The sequence below is a fragment of the Molothrus ater genome, chromosome 6 (assembly GCF_012460135.2).
Source record: "Molothrus ater isolate BHLD 08-10-18 breed brown headed cowbird chromosome 6, BPBGC_Mater_1.1, whole genome shotgun sequence".
NCBI classification, from domain to species: domain Eukaryota; kingdom Metazoa; phylum Chordata; class Aves; order Passeriformes; family Icteridae; genus Molothrus; species Molothrus ater.
The window spans coordinates 45,072,293-45,095,007 of record NC_050483.2 but is presented as its reverse complement, the minus strand read 5'-3'; the positions used below and the strand labels follow the sequence as shown (position 1 = coordinate 45,095,007).

The window sequence follows — 22,715 nt, the reverse complement described above, 5'->3', positions numbered from 1 at the left end:
ATTTTCAAGTGAAGTGGCAATTCATAGGCTTTTTAAGTGGAGAACAGTATCAGTAATTCTTTAATTGTTCTGGCTTATGAAGCTGCTTGTTTCCCTTGTCTTTTTTTCCCCAATTTAAAGAGCAGAAGGACTGTGACAACCACTGCACTGAACAACACCCAAAAGACAAAGCACTTGTCTTTACCCAGTCCCTGGGTGCTGGGACAGCAGTGCAGCCATGTGCACTGTACCAAACACTTGCACAAAAAGTACTTCCAGTACAATCCCAACACAGGAATAAGCTTTCTAAGTGCTTCTGCTGCCATACTTTATTCTTCAACACAACAACCATTAAACAAGGAACATTACACAAACAGAACACAAAATGTGCTTTGAAGGTTTTTAATGGAACTTAAAAGTAAAACTTTTCTTACACAGATGTTTTTTTCTTACAGCGTAAAAAAAATGTAAAATTGTCCAAACTTACAAACTTGGAAAATTAGAGACATTTCAAGTATGCAATCAACCTCGTTTTATGAAAACAATGTATATTCCAAGTCCAAATGTATGAGTCTTTCCTAGCATCCTGTGTCCTGGTGGTTCATCCTCCTGTCCTCTACTGTCCAGAGGAGGCAAAGCTCAGTCCCAGGCCGTACCATATTCATTCACTGAGGAGGAAAAAAAACCAATTCCGTAAGAAGCAATTCTGCCCCACCCCTGTAATGGTTAAAACCTTTGCAGAGGGGATTGGACCATTAAATCACATGAGCCTTATGGCAGGCCCATAGCTGCAGCTTTGGGAAGTCTGCTACTGGTTCATGAAATCACAGGTAGCTGACAGGAAGGAGCTGCTCTGCCAGAAACACTCCAAGAAAACAGCTGAACCTATTGTGGAAAAGACATCTTAGACATAAGATAAAACAATGGTAAAAGGATCTTCAGCTTTATTCAAATACAACTCAGAAAACACCACCTGTCCAGGTGAGGATTCCAGTGACTGCTCTGTCCCAGCTGCAGGGCACCTGTTTATCAGGCTTGCATCACATTAGTTAATGTTTATACAACTACTACCCATCAACAGCACAGATTGTCTTCAAAAGAAAGCTGCCCATAAGGGGGATGTTTCTTCATACATCTTTGCTGTTCCTCACACACATATTACTTCTGTGAGTAAAACTACATTAGTAATGTCATAACATACCTTTTATTTTTCTTGGTTAGGTTTAGAGTATTTCTCACCTGGCTTGAGTTCGAGTCCATTTCAAGGCATGGCGTGGAGGTACAGCAACAGTGGGATGGTAGAAAGTGCAGTCTGGTCTTGTACACTGTGTATTAAACCTACAATGCTAAAACCAAAAGTATTTCAGAGGAGGCTGCTCAGTGCTGGCTGCCTGAACTCCTGAACATGCTGAGCTGTACTGTGACCCTGATATTGCTGTGTGACACTTCTCACCTGCAATTGAGCCAACACCTGCCTCCACCAGTGCAATCAGCTCAACCCAGTGACAAAAAATCCTTTTCAAGATGTACCAACTATGAATTTCATGCTCCAAAACTGCCACTGCACTGACTGGTGGAGACTCCTTTGCTTGCAACAGTTTACAGAGTTCAGCTTAAATTGATCTCTGTGTACAAGTTGGGAGCATGACACAGCATCACCTGAGGGGGGAGAAAAGCCAGAGTATCTGGCTAATAGTATCTGAGCATGGGTATTTTGGCATTATTAGGGCTGGAAAAAGCACTACACTTCCTGGCATTAGATGCAGGGACACAATTCTATACAAGTACCCAAGTAATAGACTCCTGTAGTAACAGATTACATTAATAAATTTTAGGGTAACTGGGCAATCTTTAAAGTTTTTTGTATTTTACAGCATATCTGAAGAAGGAAGAGTCAAGAGTCTTGAGACATATTCCTTCCCAAAAGGCTCCTCTCTGCCCCCAGCATCCTGGCTGGGTATATTTTGAAGAGATATGTCCTGTTTGTAGCTCCCCAGCAGCATTTGGTAGTAAGATAACTTGAAAGTATAATTTTCCAAATTCCTTAAATCACTGCTTTTGTGTATTCTCCTTATAAGGCAAAGTCAAAATGTGAACAGTAAAAGATAAAAGTGTTAAATCCTATTAACATTTCCTGTCCCAAAGTAGCATGTTTTAAGTCTCTTTCTAGAATGGAAGGAAGATAGGAGATATATCTTACTTTTGGGTGGTAAAATGGACACTCCATTTTCTTACAAGCTGGAAAAAACTTGCACAGCGGACTACTGGAGGGTATGGACAGTGTGGGCAGGGGTGCTAACAGTAGAAACAAAAAGAACAGGAAGTGAGTCTGGACCAGAATAAATTGCCTTTTCAAGACAGCTCTGCACAACCTTAAATATATCAATCTTTCTGCTAAAAATTCCATTTTATAATACACCAAAATTCAGCAAGAAATAAAAACAGCATTTCCCAATGCAGTTAGTAGATCCTAGAGTAAAACAAGGCTATCAGGTAATCATTTAATTTGGTTCTTCCCCATCACAGAGATTCCGGTAGGCAGAGAATCTCAGATGTTAAACTTGGACAGCAGGAAGCCTGTTAGAGTTTCAGCTGACCAAACAGAGAAGCACAGGCACTGCACTTTCCAGGAATATGGAGGAGCTGCTGGAAGTGATACAGGAGACAAGCACATTGTACTTGGTTTCTGGCAAGGTAACAAAACTGCATGAACTGACTAGGGGCTAAATTACTTCCAAAAGATCATGCAGTAAAGGTCCTGCACCTCGGCATGGTTCAAAGGCTCAACACCAACCCATATCAAACACAGCTACTGTCTTCAGCAAGTAACCTCACCCCAAAAGTCATCTCATCACTACACCAACTTCACTCCTACACTGACATTAAAGAAAAAATGTTCAAAGGCAGGGGCCTCTGTTTTCAGTGTGTATCACAGGCCCTTGGTACAAGATATGTCCAATTTAAGGAAAAAAATCTGAGCAAAACTGCAGTGCTGGCTAATCCCTTCAGAGAAACAGACAAGTTGTGCAAGTCACCACTTTGGCCTTGCACAGCCTTTATAGGGACTCCTGTGTAAGAGCATTGGAGGATTTTTCTGGTAACAGTTTTTGCAGTAACACTGGATTATTATTCTTCAACTTGCATTAAGAATTGTAAAAAAATTAGGTCAACTCAAGCAAAAAAATATTTTTTCATCACTGTCAGTTTCTGTTTCCAGAAATACTGTTGTTCCTTTAGCACTATCATTGAAAGCTCAGAAAACAAGATGTGCCCACCTGGTTTAGGAGATGGATGGGGGATTCGTCGACTGGCGTGAGTGTAAGGACAGTCTGGCTTAGTGCACTTTGCATCGTATTTACAGTTTGGATGGATGAACAGACATTTATCAGCAAATCTGCAGTTAGGAAAAACTCTGAGGGAAAAGAAATTGAGTTAAAAGCTCATACTTGGAGCAAAATCCCGAGGCATCTGTTGCACACAGAAGCAAGAGTATCACAGAAAGCCAGAGGTGCAGCAGGGCTGGGGCATGTCTTGATTCCCTCCCAAGTGGGGAACACAGTCTAGTGCATGAGCTGTGCACCCACACAGCTGCACTCAGCTGCTCTTCCTGCATACCCCACCTCCATGCAGTGAACAACTGAACCACCTCACTCTCAGGACAGTTTGGTCCCAAACTCCTTGGTGCAAGCCAGGACATGTCCCTCCTACTGTGTGGCAGAGTGACAAAGGCAATGTGAAATCAGACCTTCCCCAGAGAGGGGTGCAGTGTTCCCTAGTAACATGGTTTTCTCTGAAGAGTTTTATTTTGAATTTAGTTACACCAGATTTTATAAGATAATTCAAATGTGCAGGCTAACTGAAATTACCCAATCTGGTAAAGAGTTACCTCAAAACAGGCACTGTTTTCCTGGACTGTTGCTGCTTATGGAAGAGAAGTCAAAGGCACAGGGCACGTTCAAGAGTTTGCCTTCTCTTTCAAATTTAAACCCACAATCACTGCATTACTATGTAACAATAACCTAACCTTCAAAAGCACTGTAACAGCTGGCAGAAGAGGGCCTATTCTTTTAAGATGCTAATTCCTGCATCTTCAAGCAACTCAGGGACACCAGCCTGTACTCTAAACTAAAGCTTTCTTCTGCAAGGGTGCAGCAGCCATCCCAGTGTTCTGACACTTGGGAGAGGGACAGAAAACAGAAGGAATAACAGTGTGATAATCTAGCTCTGATCCTGCCCTGACAGGTTTGTTCTGCCTTGGAATATTTACTGGCACAGAGCAGAAGTTTGCAGCATTGGAATGAAAATCAAAATAGCATGTCAAGTGGATGAGCTCTGTACTACTCACTTGCAAGGTAGTGTGGGGTGATGGTACACACATTCATCTCCATTTTTACAGGCAGGCCAGTACTTGCAGCGGTCCAGCACCTTCTCCTGCTTTTGTAGCATACTTAAGTCTTCCATTTCCACTGGATGGTAAGAAAGAAGAAAAAAAACAACCCCAAGCTGGGACCTTTATGATTCTATATGCAACTTGGTGTAAACAATCTAGCATGATCAAAATTCACTGTACTTCTATTCTCTCTTAATCAAAAAAATCATGACAGTAAGAGTTTATGTACGTCATATTTTCCAAAGAAAATTTCCAAAACCATAAAGTGGAAAGTCATAATACTAGACTTTTGGCAGCTTAATCATAAAATATCAAATTTGCACTGTTTACAAGCAAAATAAATCAGTTTTCTTTTTCAATCTGAACTGATTTAAAGATTTGGACAGACAAGGCAATGATCCCAAGTGAACCTGAGTTATGACTGTTCTGCTGAGCCATGAGTTAATTATAGCCTTGTTTCTTTCTCCAAGGTATTTTTTACTCTAGAAATTTATTTCAAGAGATGAAAGTTAAAAATCAATTTTTATGATAATCAGATTTATTATTATGGGAGCATATACTGAAGAAGAACCACTTTATGTAATTTGTTAAGACACTTCAGTTACCTGAACCCAGACTCTATTCCAAAAAGTATTTGAAGAAATTCTAAGCTGAAACATTCCACACCTTCACTATCCTTACAAAAACATGAGACTTTGACTTTCTTCTATTTAAATTGCTTAGAAAACCTTATTCTCCAAATTCAAACAATTGTACATATGTTGCTGTTGTCTTATTTCCCCAATCTGCCTAAACCTTTGGCTTTTCAAAGTTTTCCAGCACTGCCTAGATTTCCTTCTCTGATCCCATTGATGACACAAATTGCTCCAGCTTCATTCCATCCTTAGCCTCATTTATGCCTTCTCCTTGCAACCCACCAAAGCCAAATAATGCCATCCTGCTATAGGACCACACTGGCCTGTACAGATCACTTCCACATGGATCTGATTGTGTGTGAGCTTCAGTCCCATCCCTGCAAATTCACTGGAATCCTCAACAGAGCTAGGACTGTGCTGGCAACTCTCCTCTACCAACCAGCTTTGGTGAGGAGTCTGAAGCTACACACAGCAAAGCATGGATTTGCAAGGAAGTACTCTAACAATTGTTTCTCTGTGCTAGTGAAGTGCATGAATACACAACATTCCCTTAATCTTTAAGGCTGCCTTAATCTTCTGCAGCCAGGGAAATGAAAGGACATGGACTTAGAAGACTTTTTGCTATGGTGCTCTCATAATTGCATTACACATTTACAGCTGGATCCATGCAATTTAAGGGTTCTCAGCACAGCCCTCAGGCATGTGCTCAACAAGCCTATGACAAAACAGTAACCTCTGTGGTTTTCATCACCATGTCAGCATTCTAAACAATTCAAACGTGGCTCAGCAAGCAACTTCTCATGTTATTCAAAAGAAATACAGAAAGAGAATATAGAAACCTTCACGTAAAATCACACACTGTTAAGTTCTGCTTTCAGGTGCTAGCCACTGGACTCTACCAACACCTTACACTACCAGGCTTCCTTCTGGTGTCACAACCCTTGACAGAAACATTAATACCACCTGACACATTTTTAAAGGTTCAAGGCATGTCAGTGTGTTAACTGTAACATCACCTGTCAATCAGCACAGGGACAAATTATAACAGGTCAACCAGAAGGGCAGATTTCTGGCAATGAAGACCAACTACATTTGCAAAAAACAAAACAAAATAAAACAAAACAAAACAAAAAACCCCAAAACGACAACAAAAAAGACAACCCCACAAAAAAAAACCAAAACCAAAAACAAAACAAAAAAAAAAACCAACCACAAAAAAACCAACCCAACCAGAAAAAAAAACAGAACAAAAAAACCCCCAAAAACTCAAAAAAAGCCAAACAAACAAAAAAAAACCTACCTAAAAAAACCCAACCAAATTTTACCAAATACTAAGATGTGTGGAGAACTACCATGTGCCATATTGTTCTAGTATTCCAAGACAAAGGCTTCTGAAGATATGGTCCCACTGAACTCCCAGATTTCATTTGCCTAAAGAATGCTCTAATTTGAAGAATAAACACCACCACTTGGATTTCTTAAGAATGATATATCCAGGAGGTGTAGCCATGCTCAAGCAGCACAGCAAGGTTGGTCAGTATAATTACCATCACAGTTCTCCAGCTGCCTGGTTACAATCTGCATCTGCTGTGCTCGAAGACCTTTCAATCCTCTGCCAGCACACATGTGCTGGGTAACTGGCTTCAACCCTTCCATTAGACACATCTCTTCCTCCTCCTGATCAGAGAGGTATCCTGGTGGACTGGGCACGCCATCCAGTGTCACAATGAACTTGGGACTAGCAGGCTTCTCTGGCTGTGCGAGCTGGTCTCTATTAAACAAAGAAATGTAGTAAATTTACATTTTCTGACTCAAGAGGTTTGAGTGAATGTGAGCTGTGGTAGTGAGTGAAAGTAGTACAAGCTTATCAATGTCAGTAGTAGTCAAGCAGTAACAGACCTTCTTTTAGCAATTACTGGTAATACACTCCAGTTAGCAGTTAGACTTCTAGTCTCCCTGAAGCACTAATAAGAACCACAGCTCTAGGTACAAGTTCAGTTTGCTGCATTCTGCTCAACAGACAGATCCAAAAGCTCATTTACAAACAGTCAATCCTGTGGAATTTGCAGTTTTGAGGCAGAAAAAGAGAGTAAATATCATTCTTGGAATTACAAGCCTTTTAACACATCAAACGCGTGTCTCCTCAAAATTACTGAAAAGCACATTATGAAACAAGTGGTGTAAAAGTCTTTAGAACTAGGATGAGAGAATTGCAATACTGATACTAAGAACTTTGACACTCAGCCAGACTAAAAGGTCAGACACTAATAGCCTAGTGTCCTGTATCTGACAGTAGTCAGCATGGATAAGAAGGAGCATTAAAACAGGGAACATATACATTTTCTCCAGCCTTTCACCATCCCATCCATTTCACCTGAGGGATTTCCTGAATGACAAGCGATTCTAAGTATTAGAGAACTGTGGAGCTCTCATCTTAGACAAACAGCATTGGGATAAACTTTGCTTCCATATGAAGTGAGGCTAAAAGCAGCTACACTGTAGAATGCCTTTAAGACGACAGAAACCAGAACATGAAAAACACCATGAGCTAAAACTTTCAGACTGAAGGAGTCAGAAACCGACCTATTCACATGCAAAAATTTACCTCTCTCCTATAGCACAGTCACAGCTTTCAACTGTAATATTGCCAGGTTATCCTTTTGGGTTTGTTTGCTCAGTGTTAGTTTTGTTTTCAATTAACACAGGCTGCTGAAAGCCACTCACAGAAAGGAAACACCAGCAGATTCTCAAGCACAGCAGCCCAGGTGATGAAGTTTGTCATGCTGTTCAGAGTAGCTTTAACTTGTAACAGGTAGGACTATTTGTTACCTGGAACTTCGTTTGAAGCTGACATGAACTTTAAGCTTCTCCTGGTCAAACTCTCCAGTAAGGAGCCTTAAATCATTGTCCAGGATTCACCACACTCAATACTATGTTAAAAGATTTTTCTTAAGAAATGTAATCCAAGGGTGAAACAGGTATAAAACTAAAGGCAATTTAAGCAAAATGGTTACTTGACTAAGATTTCAGAAATCAGAACAGAAGAGCAGTACTTTCAGTTCCTTCTTTCTTGCAAATCAAAGACTTGCTCAAGCTACAGTTGACCCTACGATTATTTTCCTAGAGAAGGATTCCTGTGAGGCTTTTTGCCCCTGCTTTTTTTCTTCTGCTACTCAAAGTCAGTCCATTTTGCATGATTTCACACCTCCTGACTGAACTGACAAAGCACAAGTCTGACCAAATGGCTCCATCTAAACCACAAACAAGCAATTTGACTAGCAACCCTCCTAAATGCAGTAGCTTTTCACCGTGTCTGTATCAGACGTCCTGAGTGAACTCGCACTGCCTCTGTGCCCTTCTTCCCCAGTTGCTGATTCTGTGGCACCATCTCCTCTGACAACCTGGGCTTCTTCAGGATGAACGAGCGAGTATCTGAGTGCACCAGAGACTCTGGGTCACAGTAATCTGCATTGGGAGAAAAATTACATAGAAAAGAGTAAAATAAGGTGGCAGTTGTACTCTTATAGCATATTTCTAATATCAATTTACATGGTCACTAAGCTAACCTTACTTTGTTTTAATTTCTTCCTAGTAGTTTCCAGCAAACATTTTTACTTTCCTGTTAATTCCACAGGGGTGGATCCACAGAAGCCATAAGCCATATTAGGTCAGATCAGGAAATTTTGTAAGTGGAATGGCTATACTGAAACAGCATTGAACAACTCCCCTCCCCCTCCAAATCTCTCATCCTCTGAACAGCTACTAATGTAATGCATTCATTCCTTAGAGATGTAGAAACTAGATAATTGTAGAAATCAGTATAATTAATTGAAAAGGAGTATCTTAACATTCACTGGCCAGTAATACTAGATGTCAAGAAAAAAAGATCACAAGACTTAACCCTGAGACACTTGCAAGGCATCTTCAATCATAGGATCAATCTGAAGCCGACAAGAGAGCTCCTTTTGTGCAATTCCTAAAAAAACAGCAATAAAAAGCATATTTAACAGCATGTCAACATGAAACTATAGATTAGAGAACTGAGGCACAATCTCTTAATTCTTTTGATTAAAAAAATCAACAACAAAAACATTCACACTTTTAACATTTTTAAAAGCCATTCTCATTATTATGAACCCTTTTCCCATTGTTTCAGGAACAGTAACATGGCAAAATCTAAGTACTGTAGGACACTACTCGTTCCCATAATCGCTGCTCAGTACAAATGAGGTCTGTGGGCACAGCAACTGATGAAGGCCAAGTTCCTCCTCCTCATTTGTAGAGGAGTTGGCCATTCAGAGAACACACACAGAGGAAAGCAAGTAGCAAGGGACTCCTTTACAATCTTCTTAAAAGAGCTGAAGCAAATCAGAGCAGCACTGTTCTACATTTGAGATATGCCTTAAAAATTTATTTTTGCTTTCTGTACATTTCCTAAGCAAGCTGTCATTTCCATTTCAATGGTAAAAGAGTGAAAATACTAAGCATAATTATTTTCTGTGCATTAATTCAAAGGCTGATAAAGCTATTTCTCACATACTTTAGGGTGGCAGAAAGATTCCAAATACATCTATATTAGGAATAAGCAACTGCAAAAATCTTTTTAAAATAATGATGTTTACCATTCCTTTACAATGATTATAGGATGATGTAACAAAAATCTTACTCAAAACCTAATTTAATTCATTATCCAAATATCTAAACACTTAGCAAGTATAAACTAAGTACTTGTTATAGACATATTTTTTCTTCTGCCTTACTTCTATGATTCCCTGTGACTAACAATCCCCCATCCTCTGTAAGAAAACCATGCTGAAAAGGCACTTTGACTACCTTTAAATATTATGCCCTTTAGGAGATTCAAAAGAGAAGTAAAAACCAAAGCTGACACAGTTAGCCTGGTATCAGCTGTCCTGTAAGAGCAAATAGAGTATTCTTATATTTAAACTGAAAAATAAAACACTATAACCATTTGTGTGGAAACCATGTGTTGGAAGAATCTTTTAATACTTCATATGCTGGAAAATTGTTCTAAATACTCTAGAGTATCTTTACTCTCACTTAAGCTTTGTGACAGAATTACTCCTACAAGATACTAAGGAAAATATGCAAAAGATGGGGAAAAGAGAAGGAATCCAAATGTAAGTGCTTATGCAAAATTATTGTTCAGTGACACGCCACAGAGCTGTAACATTCTTTGCTTACTGATTCATTCCTCTGAGGTTGTCTGTGTGTGTGTTTGGATACATGGATCTATCTGACAGCCATGCTTTTGAAAGCTGCATGGTCTTCAGGGCAGTTCTGTGTGCAACTTCTGATGCAGACTTAAAAATTAAAAGCATTCCTTTCCTTTTCTCTGCTCAGCTTGTACAATGATATTCCCTAGTATAAATTCTTGAAAAATATTATCAGATGACCTTGAATTTCTTCAACTGTCTGCTCCTTTGACTCTTCTACGTGAAGCTGAGAACTCAGAACAGGCAGTCTGCTTTGCACATGAATTACTTCTAACTGTGATTCTTCTGGGCTAATTCGAGTTCTTGGTGCAACTGGAACAGTCTGTTTCTGTGGAACTTTAAATAGAGAAACAATGGCAAATCATTTACATACTACCCAATCACACAATAGTACTGTTTTTAGATATATTGTGCTAAAATAATTCTCACAAATTCCTACACACACACAAAAAATCCCAAGCGCCTATCTCCACAAAAAGCACCTTTAGCTATCTGTGAAATTCTTATTGTTCAAGTGTATTTGTGCATGTGCACAGAGCACTCTGAGTGGCACCTCAGAACTCCTACTTGTAGGACAGAACAGCATGAGAAGGATTAGAGTGACAACAGCAAACTACTCATTCATCCACTTCTACATATAATTAACGTGGTACTTTCTGACAGTTTTGAAATCACTTTTAATTCCATCTTTCATATAAATAGTCATGGATCATCAATATGTCTCTTCATAGGATGCTAGCTACCCTTTGCTGAAGTGCTTGCAAATAGAATAGAACAAAAAAATGGCAGCAGATTCATAGAATCACTTAGGTTCAAAAAGATCCTCTCCCGCATTTATGTTTTCATAATTCATCACTGAACATCAATGCAATGAAACAAGACACAGTAAATCCCTCAAGTATAACTGACTTGCTATTTAGCATTCAGACTTCTCTCTAAGCGCTTTCTTTAGCTTGGATTTATACAAGAGAATTTGGAAATATCACAGATTAACACAAGCAAAATCAATGCTAGTTACCAGTGGAATAATTGGTTGTTTTTGTAACTGATTCCTGTGCTTCAGAGATTGCTTTCAGTATTAAATTCTTATTGGCCTGCTTTGAAGGCGGCAACGAAGGTCTAAAGGAAATAAAAAAAAAATTAATCGGACACGGATTGCACAGCAACAGTATCCACGTTAAAGACAGTTATTTCAACAGGAAAAATATTAACAGAAATCATCTACAATTATTTTATCCAAAACAGTTTTCAGTTAATCTATTCTCTCAGTGGATGGGGATCCACAAAACACTCTAAAAAATGGAAGCCCAGATGTCTGATTTCACCTCTCAAGCTGCTGTAAAGCCATGCTACATATGAAAGGCACTCTCTGCCATTAATTTTTTCCCACCTCTGCCCACCACTTATCTCTTGCTATGTTTGTGCTGGCACCAATAATTATGCAGCCATCCTGAGAAATATGATCCAGCTGCATAATTAGAATGACTCTATCAAAAACATATTATTTGAAAAAAGAGGCTTTCTGCTTGTCTTTAAAATCAACAATAAGGAAGCTTAAATCAGACCAATGTGCTGTGGTACTGAAGATAAATTAAACACAGTATATTAGCTTACAATAAATCTTATACAGCTATCACTGTAGGTCAGTAGAACCATCCCTTCTCTAGTTTATATGTTCTTACACTATGGTTAAAAATCACATACAAAAGGTATGCATTTTGGCTAATGCCTGACATTTGGATAGAATTAGGGAGCAGAAAAAAGGGAAAAACCTCTGAAGACTGTTTGAAAAGTTGAAATCACCTTAAAGAACAAGTGATAACTGGTTTGAAAACAATTCCTGAAAATAAATCAAATTACTGAAAAATTATTTTACCATAATAAATACCTGGTCTGAAACATGTCAACATTCCTGTTCTTTTGCCTGTAAGCTTCACCCAAATAATGTAAAAATTCACACTGCATTGCATCTTACATGCAAAAATGAAAAGAGGTTACAAAATCAAAGGCAAAAGGGTGGCATAAATAGGCATCTCATCCACAGAGTTGTGAGACAGTACAAAAAAATATTAAAATTATTTACTAAATTTTGTCTGTCAATTTTTGAAAGTGTAAACTGATTTTCCCCACTTCCAAAGTTTTCATTCATTATATTAAATTCTTGAAAACACAGAAACACTGAGATCTTCAGTACCTTCTCTCTGGCTTTGCAGGTACAGACACACTGCTGGAGATGCTTCCTGTTCGCAATCCATAGTCTTCCTCTTCCTCTTCATCTTCTCCATCATTACAGAACTTTTTCACTTTGACTACCGAGCTTACAACAGGCAGCCGTCTCTTCCTGGAGCTTTCCTCCTACAACGCACAGAGCAGGCAAAACAGCTCATTTAGCATAAACCAGCAAAGAAAGCACTGCAATTCCACCCGGAGCCAGGAGATGGAGTACTTCCATTCCAGTTGGACAAGTGACTGCTCTGGGTAATATGAAAATCAGACACATTTACACTGAAACATGTCACTGGAAATGTTACTGTAAACAACACTAAGGAAAAAATAAGAAAAAAATCTCTCAAGTACAGAAAAATTATCCAACACCTACAGAAAACCAGGGTTTTCCAAATAAATTTATATTATTCATCTGATGAGTATGGTGAAAGACTGAAAGAGAAAAGTGCAATCAGTAAAAATTAATTTCTTCCTCTGTATCAACTCTAATTTCAGACAGGTGTAACGATTCATTTTAAGCAAGAAAACTACATATTTCAAAGGATGCTAATTGTTACACACAGTCAGAATGGTCCAGTTTAGATAGTGCAAGGTCCCTGTTGTTTCTTCTGGACATTATTCATGCAACAGTAACAGAAGAAAGTATCACAAGACCTTTTTTGAACATTTCCAAGAAGAGATGTTCCTGACATTCATCAGTGATTTATGTACATTAAATAAATCATTATATCCTCATTTGCACTTCTCCATTCTCAAAAACTAAGACACCAGAATGTATCTTTGTAAAGCATTCTAGATTTCCAAGTAGAATTCATTATCCTTTATACAGAATTAAGTAGTGGCAAAGACAGAGAACTTTATGAGCTGCAATAAACATAGATGCACTTGCAATACAAGGTTTGTAAAATCATTACAACATTAGTAGCCCTAACTATCTTCATTCCTCTCAAAAAAGGCTCTTCATTCACATGGATAGTCTATCAGCTAGGACTACCACCCTGCCTGGCTTAGCTTGGCCTCCAAAGTACTTAGGGCAGCAATCATCTTTTAGTTTGTCCTTGTCCAACATCCATCCCAAAGAATTCTTAACTGACATGGTTCTAAAGAGAATAGTAATAATAATCCACATCATCATCAATGTATCTGGACTAATAAACAGTATGCCAAAATCCTGATTTACAAGACTGTGTAAAGCTGGGGGTATACATAGCACTTAGGGAAAATCATGCTGATTCAATGATTTTATGATCAGAATTATCATTTCTGATTCATCATATGCAGCTCAATAATGTGCTAACCTGTTAGTCCAAGTCAATATGACATGAAGATGAACACGGTAATTAACCCAGAAATGCAGCAAGCTCTCAGATAATGATGTCAAATTATGCAATCTGTTTTTACCAGTGGACTCAAAGGATGCAATCTCAAACCTACCGGTACCAGTGACAGAAGTCTTTTGATTTCTCTGAGGTCAAGATTTTACTGAAGCATACAAAGCAATTTAGGTTCCTAACAAGACTTTTGCAATAGTTTAGGTTGTACCAACCTCACTGCCCACTTTATCAGCACCGAGTTTGGAGGTGGGTCTGTGACCTTCTGCTAAGCTGCCAAATGCTTCTGGATTGCACAGCTGGCCTGTTTCCAAAGACCTGCAGCCTTGTGTGTCTAACTGGCGGCTCCCCTGCAGGCTGCCCTGCTGTGACAATCTGGGCACGTGAACGCTGCCATCTGCACTCCTGACAGCTGGGGGCCGGTAGATCTCGGCCGAGGGACGAGAGGAACCGTAAGTTACAGTCACAATGGGTTTCTTCCGTGACAAAGGATTCTCCTGCACAAAGTTTAGGTCTTCATCAATTAGATCATCTGGTTCAGGTTTAATGTCAATTACAGCTTCAGAAGGTGACAATTCCCTCAAAGGCTTGACCGTAGACGTTAAGCGGGATGCAGAACCATCTTCACAAGACTGCCTGATAAAAAAAGAAATCACCAACTATTATCTGCAAGTCAAGTCCTGGAAAATGAGATTTGTCTTTTAATCAAAGCCAGGAGGGAAGAATCATTAAGGTATTACTGTTTATACAAATTTAACACACTGATATTTTTCAGTTTGGTTAATTAATCTAAACCCTAATCTAATCTTTGAGCTACATTGCTTAAAGAACTGAATTCTGGTTTAATGTTTTTTTGTACAACAAATTGTAGCACTGCTTTACTCTTCAAAAGTACTTGTATCTTTCTAAGTGTCTGTACTCTTTAGAATGGCTATTACACTCACACAACTACTGATGTCTGAAGGTGCATTAGGAAGTAGCCAGCAGCCTCACCTGGAAGCAGTGTTCCTCTGCTCCTGTGAGCTGGTTGAAACTCTGGAATCATTTCTTTCAGTCCGAGTGCTTGACACTGCAAGAGGGGGCAAGATATCCTCCCGCCTTCTCTCGTCACTCACACATGAACTGCTTTTGCTGGAAGGCAGGCTGCTCTCAAAGATATTAGATTCTGAAGATTTTACACTGGTTGGTTCTGTGGAGACAGGTACTTTTCACTTTTACATTAAACCACATAAATAAAAAAATAACGAAACAGACAAGATATTTTTACAACTCAGACGTATAATACTACACAGAAAAAATAAGCCTCCCTTCACTCAAAATTTAATTTTCTTACTTACCAGTAGTCACGGAGCGCAGCTTATCCAAAACACCATGGAGCCTGAAATAGACAGCAGACAGGGAAGGAAGCAAAGGAGAAAAAGGAGAATTAAAAAACTCTAACTTACATTCAGACTGATGAAGACAGAGATATCTGTCTAGAGATGGATAGAAACTGATCATGTTTTGGAAACTCACTGCCTTTCCACCCTTAAGACTTCACTTTCCATCAACCACAGTATGTTTAACCTCAAAAGGGAGGCTTGAAGTACCTTGCCTCCAATATGTCTTGCACATGCAGGCAGAGTATTCACCACATCATCTGCTTTTGGCATTTAGTTGGTTTACATATTCAAAGCCAGCACTATCCACCTTTCACTACAATCAATGGAGTTAAGTATCAAAAAGATTTATTCAAAAAACCTAAGTTAGTAGCCTAAAGCATAGCCTAAAATTTTACTTTGTATATGAAACTTTAATTACACAGTAGAGTTAAACATAATTGAAAATACAAACTCAAACAGTTTATAACTGTTATATATATATATAGTATGTAAGATTCTCAGGATTCTCCCACCATGCTTTGTATATACCAACAATACTCTCTGAGATGTGCTGGTGAGCAAAAATATCTCAGCAAAGTACCAAATCTGCCCTTTGCTTGTGAAAAAGGCACTAAGCTGAAGTAACACAAAAAAATATGTGGCTTTAATACAATAAGGCTGTTCAAAAATAAACAGATATTACAGTGAGAAGAAAGAAAAAAATCCCTATACTTAAACTCATATCTTACTTGGAATTCAAACCTGATAATGGGCAAGTCCATAATTTTGGATGAATATTTGAAATGAGCTAAGGGACAAGAACATATTGCCATATTGCAAAGACTGCATGTGGGTATAATGAAGGCTCATAGTTGTTCTCCTTGTGAGCTTTCACTAGAACACTTGTCAGCTGAGCTCTGGAGATGCAGATCAGTTTTCACACTGACCTCAGAATATCTGATCTGACACTTGGTTCAGAGTAAGAAGTGGTGGCCAACCAGCAGGATTGCCAGGTTTGTCACAATTGCTGCGAAACTTTTGCCAGAAGGCCCAAAATTACCAGCTACAGAGACAAACCAAGGAAGGCAGATCTTGCTGAGTACTGCATTTCACCAACATTTAAGAATATATACATTCTGAGTTGCCTTTAGAAGAAGTAAAAGCATATAAAACTCACAGCTACAATGCTATGTAACACTTTTCCACCAGTTCCCTTATAGCTTATTCACAGGTTTCATCTTGTCTTCTTTTCCATCCTTCTTTTAACCAATACCTACTTTGGCACCTGATAGAGCACTCTTAACACAGAGTTTGTACTTTATATATATACATATATATATATATATATATATATATATATATATATATATATATATATATATATATATATATATATAAAATGAGAATACTGACTTAGGGTTAAAACAGTCACTATGTTTAAAATTTAAGCAGGTGTCAAAACCAGCTGGTGGTATATGTGCATGTAGCCAATACATCATTTAAAAATTTAAATATAATATATAAAATGATCTTGATTTCTTTGATGAAATTTGCTTTCTCTACATATTTATTATTTTTTCATTTCATTTACAAAGCCCTGAAAGTGTTTTCTGCTACACTATTTTTTACTGTATATCAGGATTCAGTGAAAACCGTAGTACAGGAGCTACATCCTCATTCACTTGTAAACTTCACTGATCTGATTCCCAAAACTACTATAAGAAAGACAATTGCATGATTTCCTGATACACTGAATCCCAAAAGCTTCACCTAGGCAGGCCACAAAAGGTAGCAAAGAAGTGCCAGTGCAGTTTTCAAAAAAAAGGTCCATGCTTAATTCTACTCCTCTATTATATTTTTGACAAATGCCAGGAGAAAAATGAAACCAGTCTAAGTAAAATCAAACTATATCCACACAAGTTACATTATCACCTGGAAATCCATCAGTTTAAATAGCTAATACAGTGAATTGTAATAGCTGGAACTATTTTTCTTTTTTTGTCAGTATTTACGATTTCATAACATAGCCAACTTCTAAAATATTTCTCTCTGCTATTCAATAACATAAAAGCTCATAGGAAGCAATTACATAGAAGAAATATTGGAACAGAATGTAATGTCAGTATGAATATGTCAAAGAAAGCAAACTGAAAAAGAGAAAAAAATTGTAGTATTTTTCTCATCTACACGAAACAAAATAATGATCTTTAAAGCTCTATTAGGTAGGAGATTCAGAAATAAGATTAACTTGAACAAATACATAACTCTGAAAAAAACAAAATCTCTACAGTCAAATGTCTGAAATGTGGATTTACTTACAGGTTTCTACTGTAAAACAAATTCAGTATTAGAAAATGCATAAGAAATATAATGCCTAAATTTGTCATGCAGCATGGAATAAATGAATCTACATTGTCAGGAGCTGACAGCAGAATTGAAGTGTTGCTAACTTGTCCTGTTCACAGTAATTCTGAAGTTCTACTTTTGATTTTTGGAGTTGGGTTGTGGTAATAAATAAATAGCCTGAGAGGTGGGAATACCTAAGCATTTGGTGCTAAGCCTTGTCAAAGACAGTACACAGAATTAGATCCACTGCTCATCTGCCCTGATATAGTAATTCCCATGCACAGCAACCTGAAGCACTGTTAGCATAAAAGCAAACAGATTGGTCCTTCACATCTAACTGCAGTGAACAACGCTCTCATGCTCACAGGGGCTTTTGCAGGAATAATTTCAACATACAGCCCCCACTTATCTGAGCACTTTATTTACTAATCTGACTGGCTTATAAACAAATATGTCCTCCAGCCCTTTGCCATCTAAATACCACCTCAAAAGCCTAATTGCTGACAGACTAAAACTAATGTACTTATTAGACATGCAAAGTAGAAGTTTTTATTAATACAAATTACATAATGGGAAGATAAATAACTTTTTAAAATGTCAGGTGTGACTTATAGAAAGCAGTCCTGCACTACTGATAAGAAGTGTGACAAGCAGCTTGCAAACATACCAGACAGTAAACCTGACAGTATTGTTTCCAAGGAAAAGGGAAAGGTCTTCTGTCATCTGCTCTTGACTCTTCTTATTGGCCACCATAACCATAATATAATCAGGGAGCTCTTCGTCTAATAGAAAGAGAAATATGTTGTTTTAAAGTATAATACATCATGGAAGACATAGCAAACATCTTTAAACAAGTAACCATTTTCTTTCTGTTTTACTATAAAGACTGTGCAGGCAGAGGATTAGGGAAGCAAATTAACAAGACTTCCATTTCCTATGAGATTCAATACAAGTCTCATCTACAAGCAAGGAATAAAAGATCCTCAACTTCACAAGAGCATAAGCTGAAGATCAGTGTATTTAAAAAGGGAGTAAACAGAATGGAAAGAAGAACAAAATAAAAGAAAGCCACTCCACTGCCTCTATCCTTTTTCTTGAATACCAGCAAACATCTACAATATTAATCACCTCAAATATTGCCAAATACAGCACCTTATCCTTGTTACATTTCCTTTGGTTACAGAAATGAAACAAATAAATATCCATTTCTGATATGTGTATTGAATAAATCAAAACTGTATTAACTTCCAGATTTTCTACCTACAAAAATAAAACAAATCCCAGCAACTTCACAACTGAATTTCTACTCTGTAATGCATGCAATTTCAAACACTGTGAGAAATCCCTTACCTTGCATACAAGGCACTCCTCAAAATGCACAGGAAGGTGCTTAGACCCCAACATTACCACATTAAGGGTTTGGGGAGTTTGGTGTTTGGCATTTCACTTTGGCCTAGCTCTGGCCTCTGCTGAAGGACTGACTGCCCCAATTGTTGCTCAAAGGCATTAGTTGTGCTTCTTGAGCACTGACTTCAATTTAGTTTAATCAAACATCTCATGCTCTCCAATCCCACTCCATGGCATCACGTGATCATAACAATAGTAAGTGCAAACAGCTGGGAAATACCTCAAATTATGAATCTGAATCAAGGTACTGATACAGCTGTGCTTATTCAATCAAGCTAAGACAGAACACAACACTAAAAAGACCTAAAAAATGAAAAATACAAATCAAAATCCAAATGAAAGGAATTGCCTTTCTTCTACACCTATGTACACTGTAAATAATTTATCTCCCCCCTAGACTACAAAAATACAATTCACACATTGAACCTGCACTACCACTACTCAACGGGCTGAACATAACCCATTCCAAGCTTAAACCCTCACTTCTTTTTGGTGGCTTTTTGTTTGTTTCGGTTTTTGTTGTTGCTGCTTTGTGTTTGGGTTTCTTTTTCACTGCAAGCTACAAGCTGCGCAAGATGAACCAATGTTCAGAGCTAGGACCTTGGAATGAATTTTATTTATTGGCCAAGCTACTTTTAAACATAATAAGCTCTTCAGGTGGTTCAACACATGATAAAGTAAAGAAGATATTTTAAGTACAGATAAAAGCATAAGTTAGCACAATTACCTGTAACAGTATGATAGAAGAAGGAGGTTACTACTTAGTAAGTTACTACTTTCTCAGTAACTGTAGAAACTTAGTAACTTAGTTGGCTTATGCCAACTTAAACTGAATATGGAACTACAGCCTTTTGAAAAATTTCCTAGCTGATGAATAATTAACTTACTTCATCTTGCTTTAAATATATGAATATTTCTTTTGTAAGCTCTACACAACAAGTTACTTTCAAGACATCTTCTTGTAGAAGAGTTTTCAAGAGAAAAGAATTAGCAGCTACAGAAAGAAACAAAAGCGTGGTTCTTGTGCAGAAGCTCAAATAATGGAGAACCAACTTTTTACTGGTTACCTGAAAGAAGACATGGAGAGTTTTTGAAAAAGATTACTTTAAAAGTTGTCCAAAATACTCTAGTCAAGAAAAGAAACCTGAAAAATCACAGAAATTTGGAAACAGTGGTTTAAAAAGAAAAAAGACACCAAGGCAAGACAGACTTAGCAATAAAGAATACAAAGTTATTTAAAGAAGTTCAGAAGCTGACTGAGAAGAAACTGCAGACATTGTCTGCTGATCCAGAGAATACAGGAAACCTGTCCTCTGAATACAGAGACAGAAGGCAAACAAAGAAAGAACAGTCATAGCTGGAATCAAAGATGGCTAGTATTCTACCAGTATCTCAGTATTAGAGACAAGAAAGACTTTTATTTCAGAAATACAGAAGAAAGAAAAGAATCAAGGACTGAGAAACTGAAACCTGGAATAATGATAAAATCCCAACCAACCAAACAACAAAAAATGAGTTACTTAAAAAGACAAAGCTTTGAGATGGTGAAAAAGATGATTTTACAATTAAAAAGTTCTAAACATGGTTCCTAGGCACCAACTGAGTTCAAAATATCAGCTCATAGGTAACTCTCTTCTAGGGAGCCAATACATTTTTCCATAAATACAATGCCTCCCTTAAAATAAGAAATAAGATGAATTTGGACTCAAACAAACTTTGAACTTGGCCCTGCAACTCACAGGACCACTAAATTATGCTTTCAATTCCTTTTCTTCACCTGAAATCCAAGAAGCATCACAGACAACAACCATGCAGTTTCAGGACTGAGGTATTTTGTTTCCAACAGAATGCTGTGTTAAGTTACCAACTTCTACTGCTGCAGAAAAGAGCTGCTCTGAAGTGCAACACCCATTTCTTCCCGGGTTCAGAAAAAACAAACAAACAAACCCGTAAGACCACAGATGTTCACATGGCTCACCCCTCCTGCCAGAAACCAAAATAAAATCTTCCCCTGCCTCTAAGATTCAGATACATGTATTTCATCATTATTAGCTCAACACAGCTCTTTCATTTTAAAGGTTTGTTCCACATAATGTTTCTGACCTGGCCTTTTAAATTCCTAAGCCACTCACTCATCTTTGTCCTCTCTCCTAATTTCGACAGATGCCTCACACTGAATTCAAGAGCTGTTAAAAATATGCCTAAGAAAGACTGATTCCTTCTCAGAGTGGCCACAGCTACCTGCTGCTGTATTTCCAAGGCTCTTGCTTTATATAATGTTTGTCCTAATGCTTCAACGAAATTTCCTTAGATATTCACATCATGGTTTAATTTCTTTCAAATCCCTTGCCACCATTTCTTATGGGGAAGACTATTAGATTGACTTCTTAGTTGGTTTTTTTTAGTTCTTCATATACTGATGTCCACATACTGCTTCCTCTTATGCTTACTATAATATTTTGTGAAGTATGTATCTTTCTTTCTTACTAGTTCAGCACTTCAGGTGTTTCTTCTCATGCTTAAGGCTTCTGTATGCAATAACACAGGTAACAGTAAGTTCCATTATCTAAGCTGGGTTTTTTCCTACATAATAAAAATGATCTAGAGAAGATTGCTGAACACATGGCAAAACTTACCAACATAAGCCCCCAGCTCCTGTAACTTTCCTTTTATAGCACCCTAAAAAATAATGAAATATTATTTAAGGGATGGATCAACAAAGTATTTCTAACTGCAAAGAGGTGGGAGCCTTAGCAAAGTTTCTCTCATTTACTGTTTGAGCAGATTGATTTAACATGTTAAACTTTTCCTATTCTCTACGCTCAGGATAGGAACGTTTTAACAGCGAGGGGCTGACAGCAGAGTAACGGAATCTCACTCTCTCTACCGTACAGACCAGTGCCTGCGCTACCATCCAACCTCCAAGTCCCAGCTGCCCTTTTTTAAGCAGAGACCACTCGGACTCATAAGGTGCAAAGAAAACGAATTTAAGATGATCTGATAAAAGGTGATTCCCAGCTCAGCAGGGAAACAGAAACCTGCCGGGATTTCCAAACTGTGACCGCCGAGTGGGAGCGGCTGATAAGCCCTGCCGGTACCGGGGGCTCCCACCCCGGCGCGCCCCCAGGGCAGCCCCGGGGCCGGGCGGGCTCTGCAGGGCGACAGTGGCAGCCGCGGGACACCGACGGCACCGGGCAGCTGTCCGTAGGGGGACAGGGGTGCCCCCACTCCGCTTCCCACAAAAACGACTCTCCTGCTCCCGCCCTCCCCGGGGAGTCCCGAGGCCGAAGGACCCCGCGGCCGGCAGCCGTGACGGGGGGGCCGGCCGGAGCCCGGTGCCTCAGCCGCCGGCTGGGCCTGCCCCCACACGCGGGCCCGGCCTCCTGCCGCGGGCGGAGGGAGCGACCCGGCTGCTTCTATCTCACCCGGATCTTGCGGCTGATCTCGGTGCCGATCTCCATGGCCGCGCCGAACCTCCTGCGGCCCGTCCCGGCCCGTCCCCCGCGGCCCCGGGCCCGGCTCCCACCGCAGCCCGCGCGGGTACCGAGCGCCGCTCGGGCTCTGCGCGCGGCCTCCGCCGGCACCGCCCCCTGCCGGGCGGCGGCCGCAGCGCGGCGGGACCCCGGGGCCGAGGAGGGAGCGGCGGGCGGAGCCGGGGCTGAGGGGGCGCAGGGCCTGCTCCGGGCTGCCCCACAGGGAACGGCGTAACTCTGAATGCCAGAACAACAACTGCGGGGTTATTCCAATATTAATGCTCTTTCTCGGGAATTACACAAATTGAATACTCTGTTATCTGTTAAAAA

At 39.2% G+C, this 22,715-nt stretch overlaps 1 protein-coding gene across 2 annotated transcripts; it reads right to left on the bottom strand.

Annotated features, from left to right (window-relative positions):
- Window positions 1–365: 365 nt before the first annotated feature.
- On the bottom strand, window positions 366–22,450 carry ZC3H14 (zinc finger CCCH-type containing 14). Of its 2 annotated transcripts, XM_036384354.1 has the most exons (17): window positions 22,338–22,450; window positions 21,549–21,591; window positions 18,173–18,287; window positions 15,136–15,176; window positions 14,792–14,987; window positions 14,014–14,434; window positions 12,436–12,596; window positions 11,260–11,360; window positions 10,422–10,577; window positions 8,906–8,980; window positions 8,313–8,469; window positions 6,552–6,775; window positions 4,325–4,445; window positions 3,255–3,391; window positions 2,180–2,274; window positions 1,219–1,325; window positions 366–647 (listed from the first exon to the last, which is right to left on the bottom strand). In XM_036384354.1, the coding sequence occupies exons 1-17, from the start codon at window positions 22,371–22,373 to the stop codon at window positions 641–643; spliced, it is 2,193 nt and encodes a 730-aa protein (XP_036240247.1). In that variant the 5' UTR covers window positions 22,374–22,450; the 3' UTR covers window positions 366–640. The 2 variants fall into 2 exon arrangements, with proteins under 2 accessions (XP_036240247.1, XP_036240246.1); XM_036384353.1 differs by lacking the exon at window positions 366–647 and having other exon boundaries at window positions 1,220–2,274.
- Between the last annotated feature and the right edge of the window lie 265 nt (window positions 22,451–22,715).

Excerpts from the sequence above, each read along its gene's own strand:
- ZC3H14 (XM_036384353.1), bottom strand. The coding sequence starts at position 22,373 with ATGGAGATCGGCACCGAGATCAGCCGCAAGATCCGG. Across the intron at positions 11,361-12,435 it reads CCTGCAAAGCCAGAGAGAAG|ACCTTCGTTGCCGCCTTCAA; the intron begins GTACTGAAGATC and ends TATTTCCTTTAG. Across the intron at positions 8,981-10,421 it reads GACAGTTGAAGAAATTCAAG|GAATTGCACAAAAGGAGCTC; the intron begins GTCATCTGATAA and ends CTGTTTTTTTAG.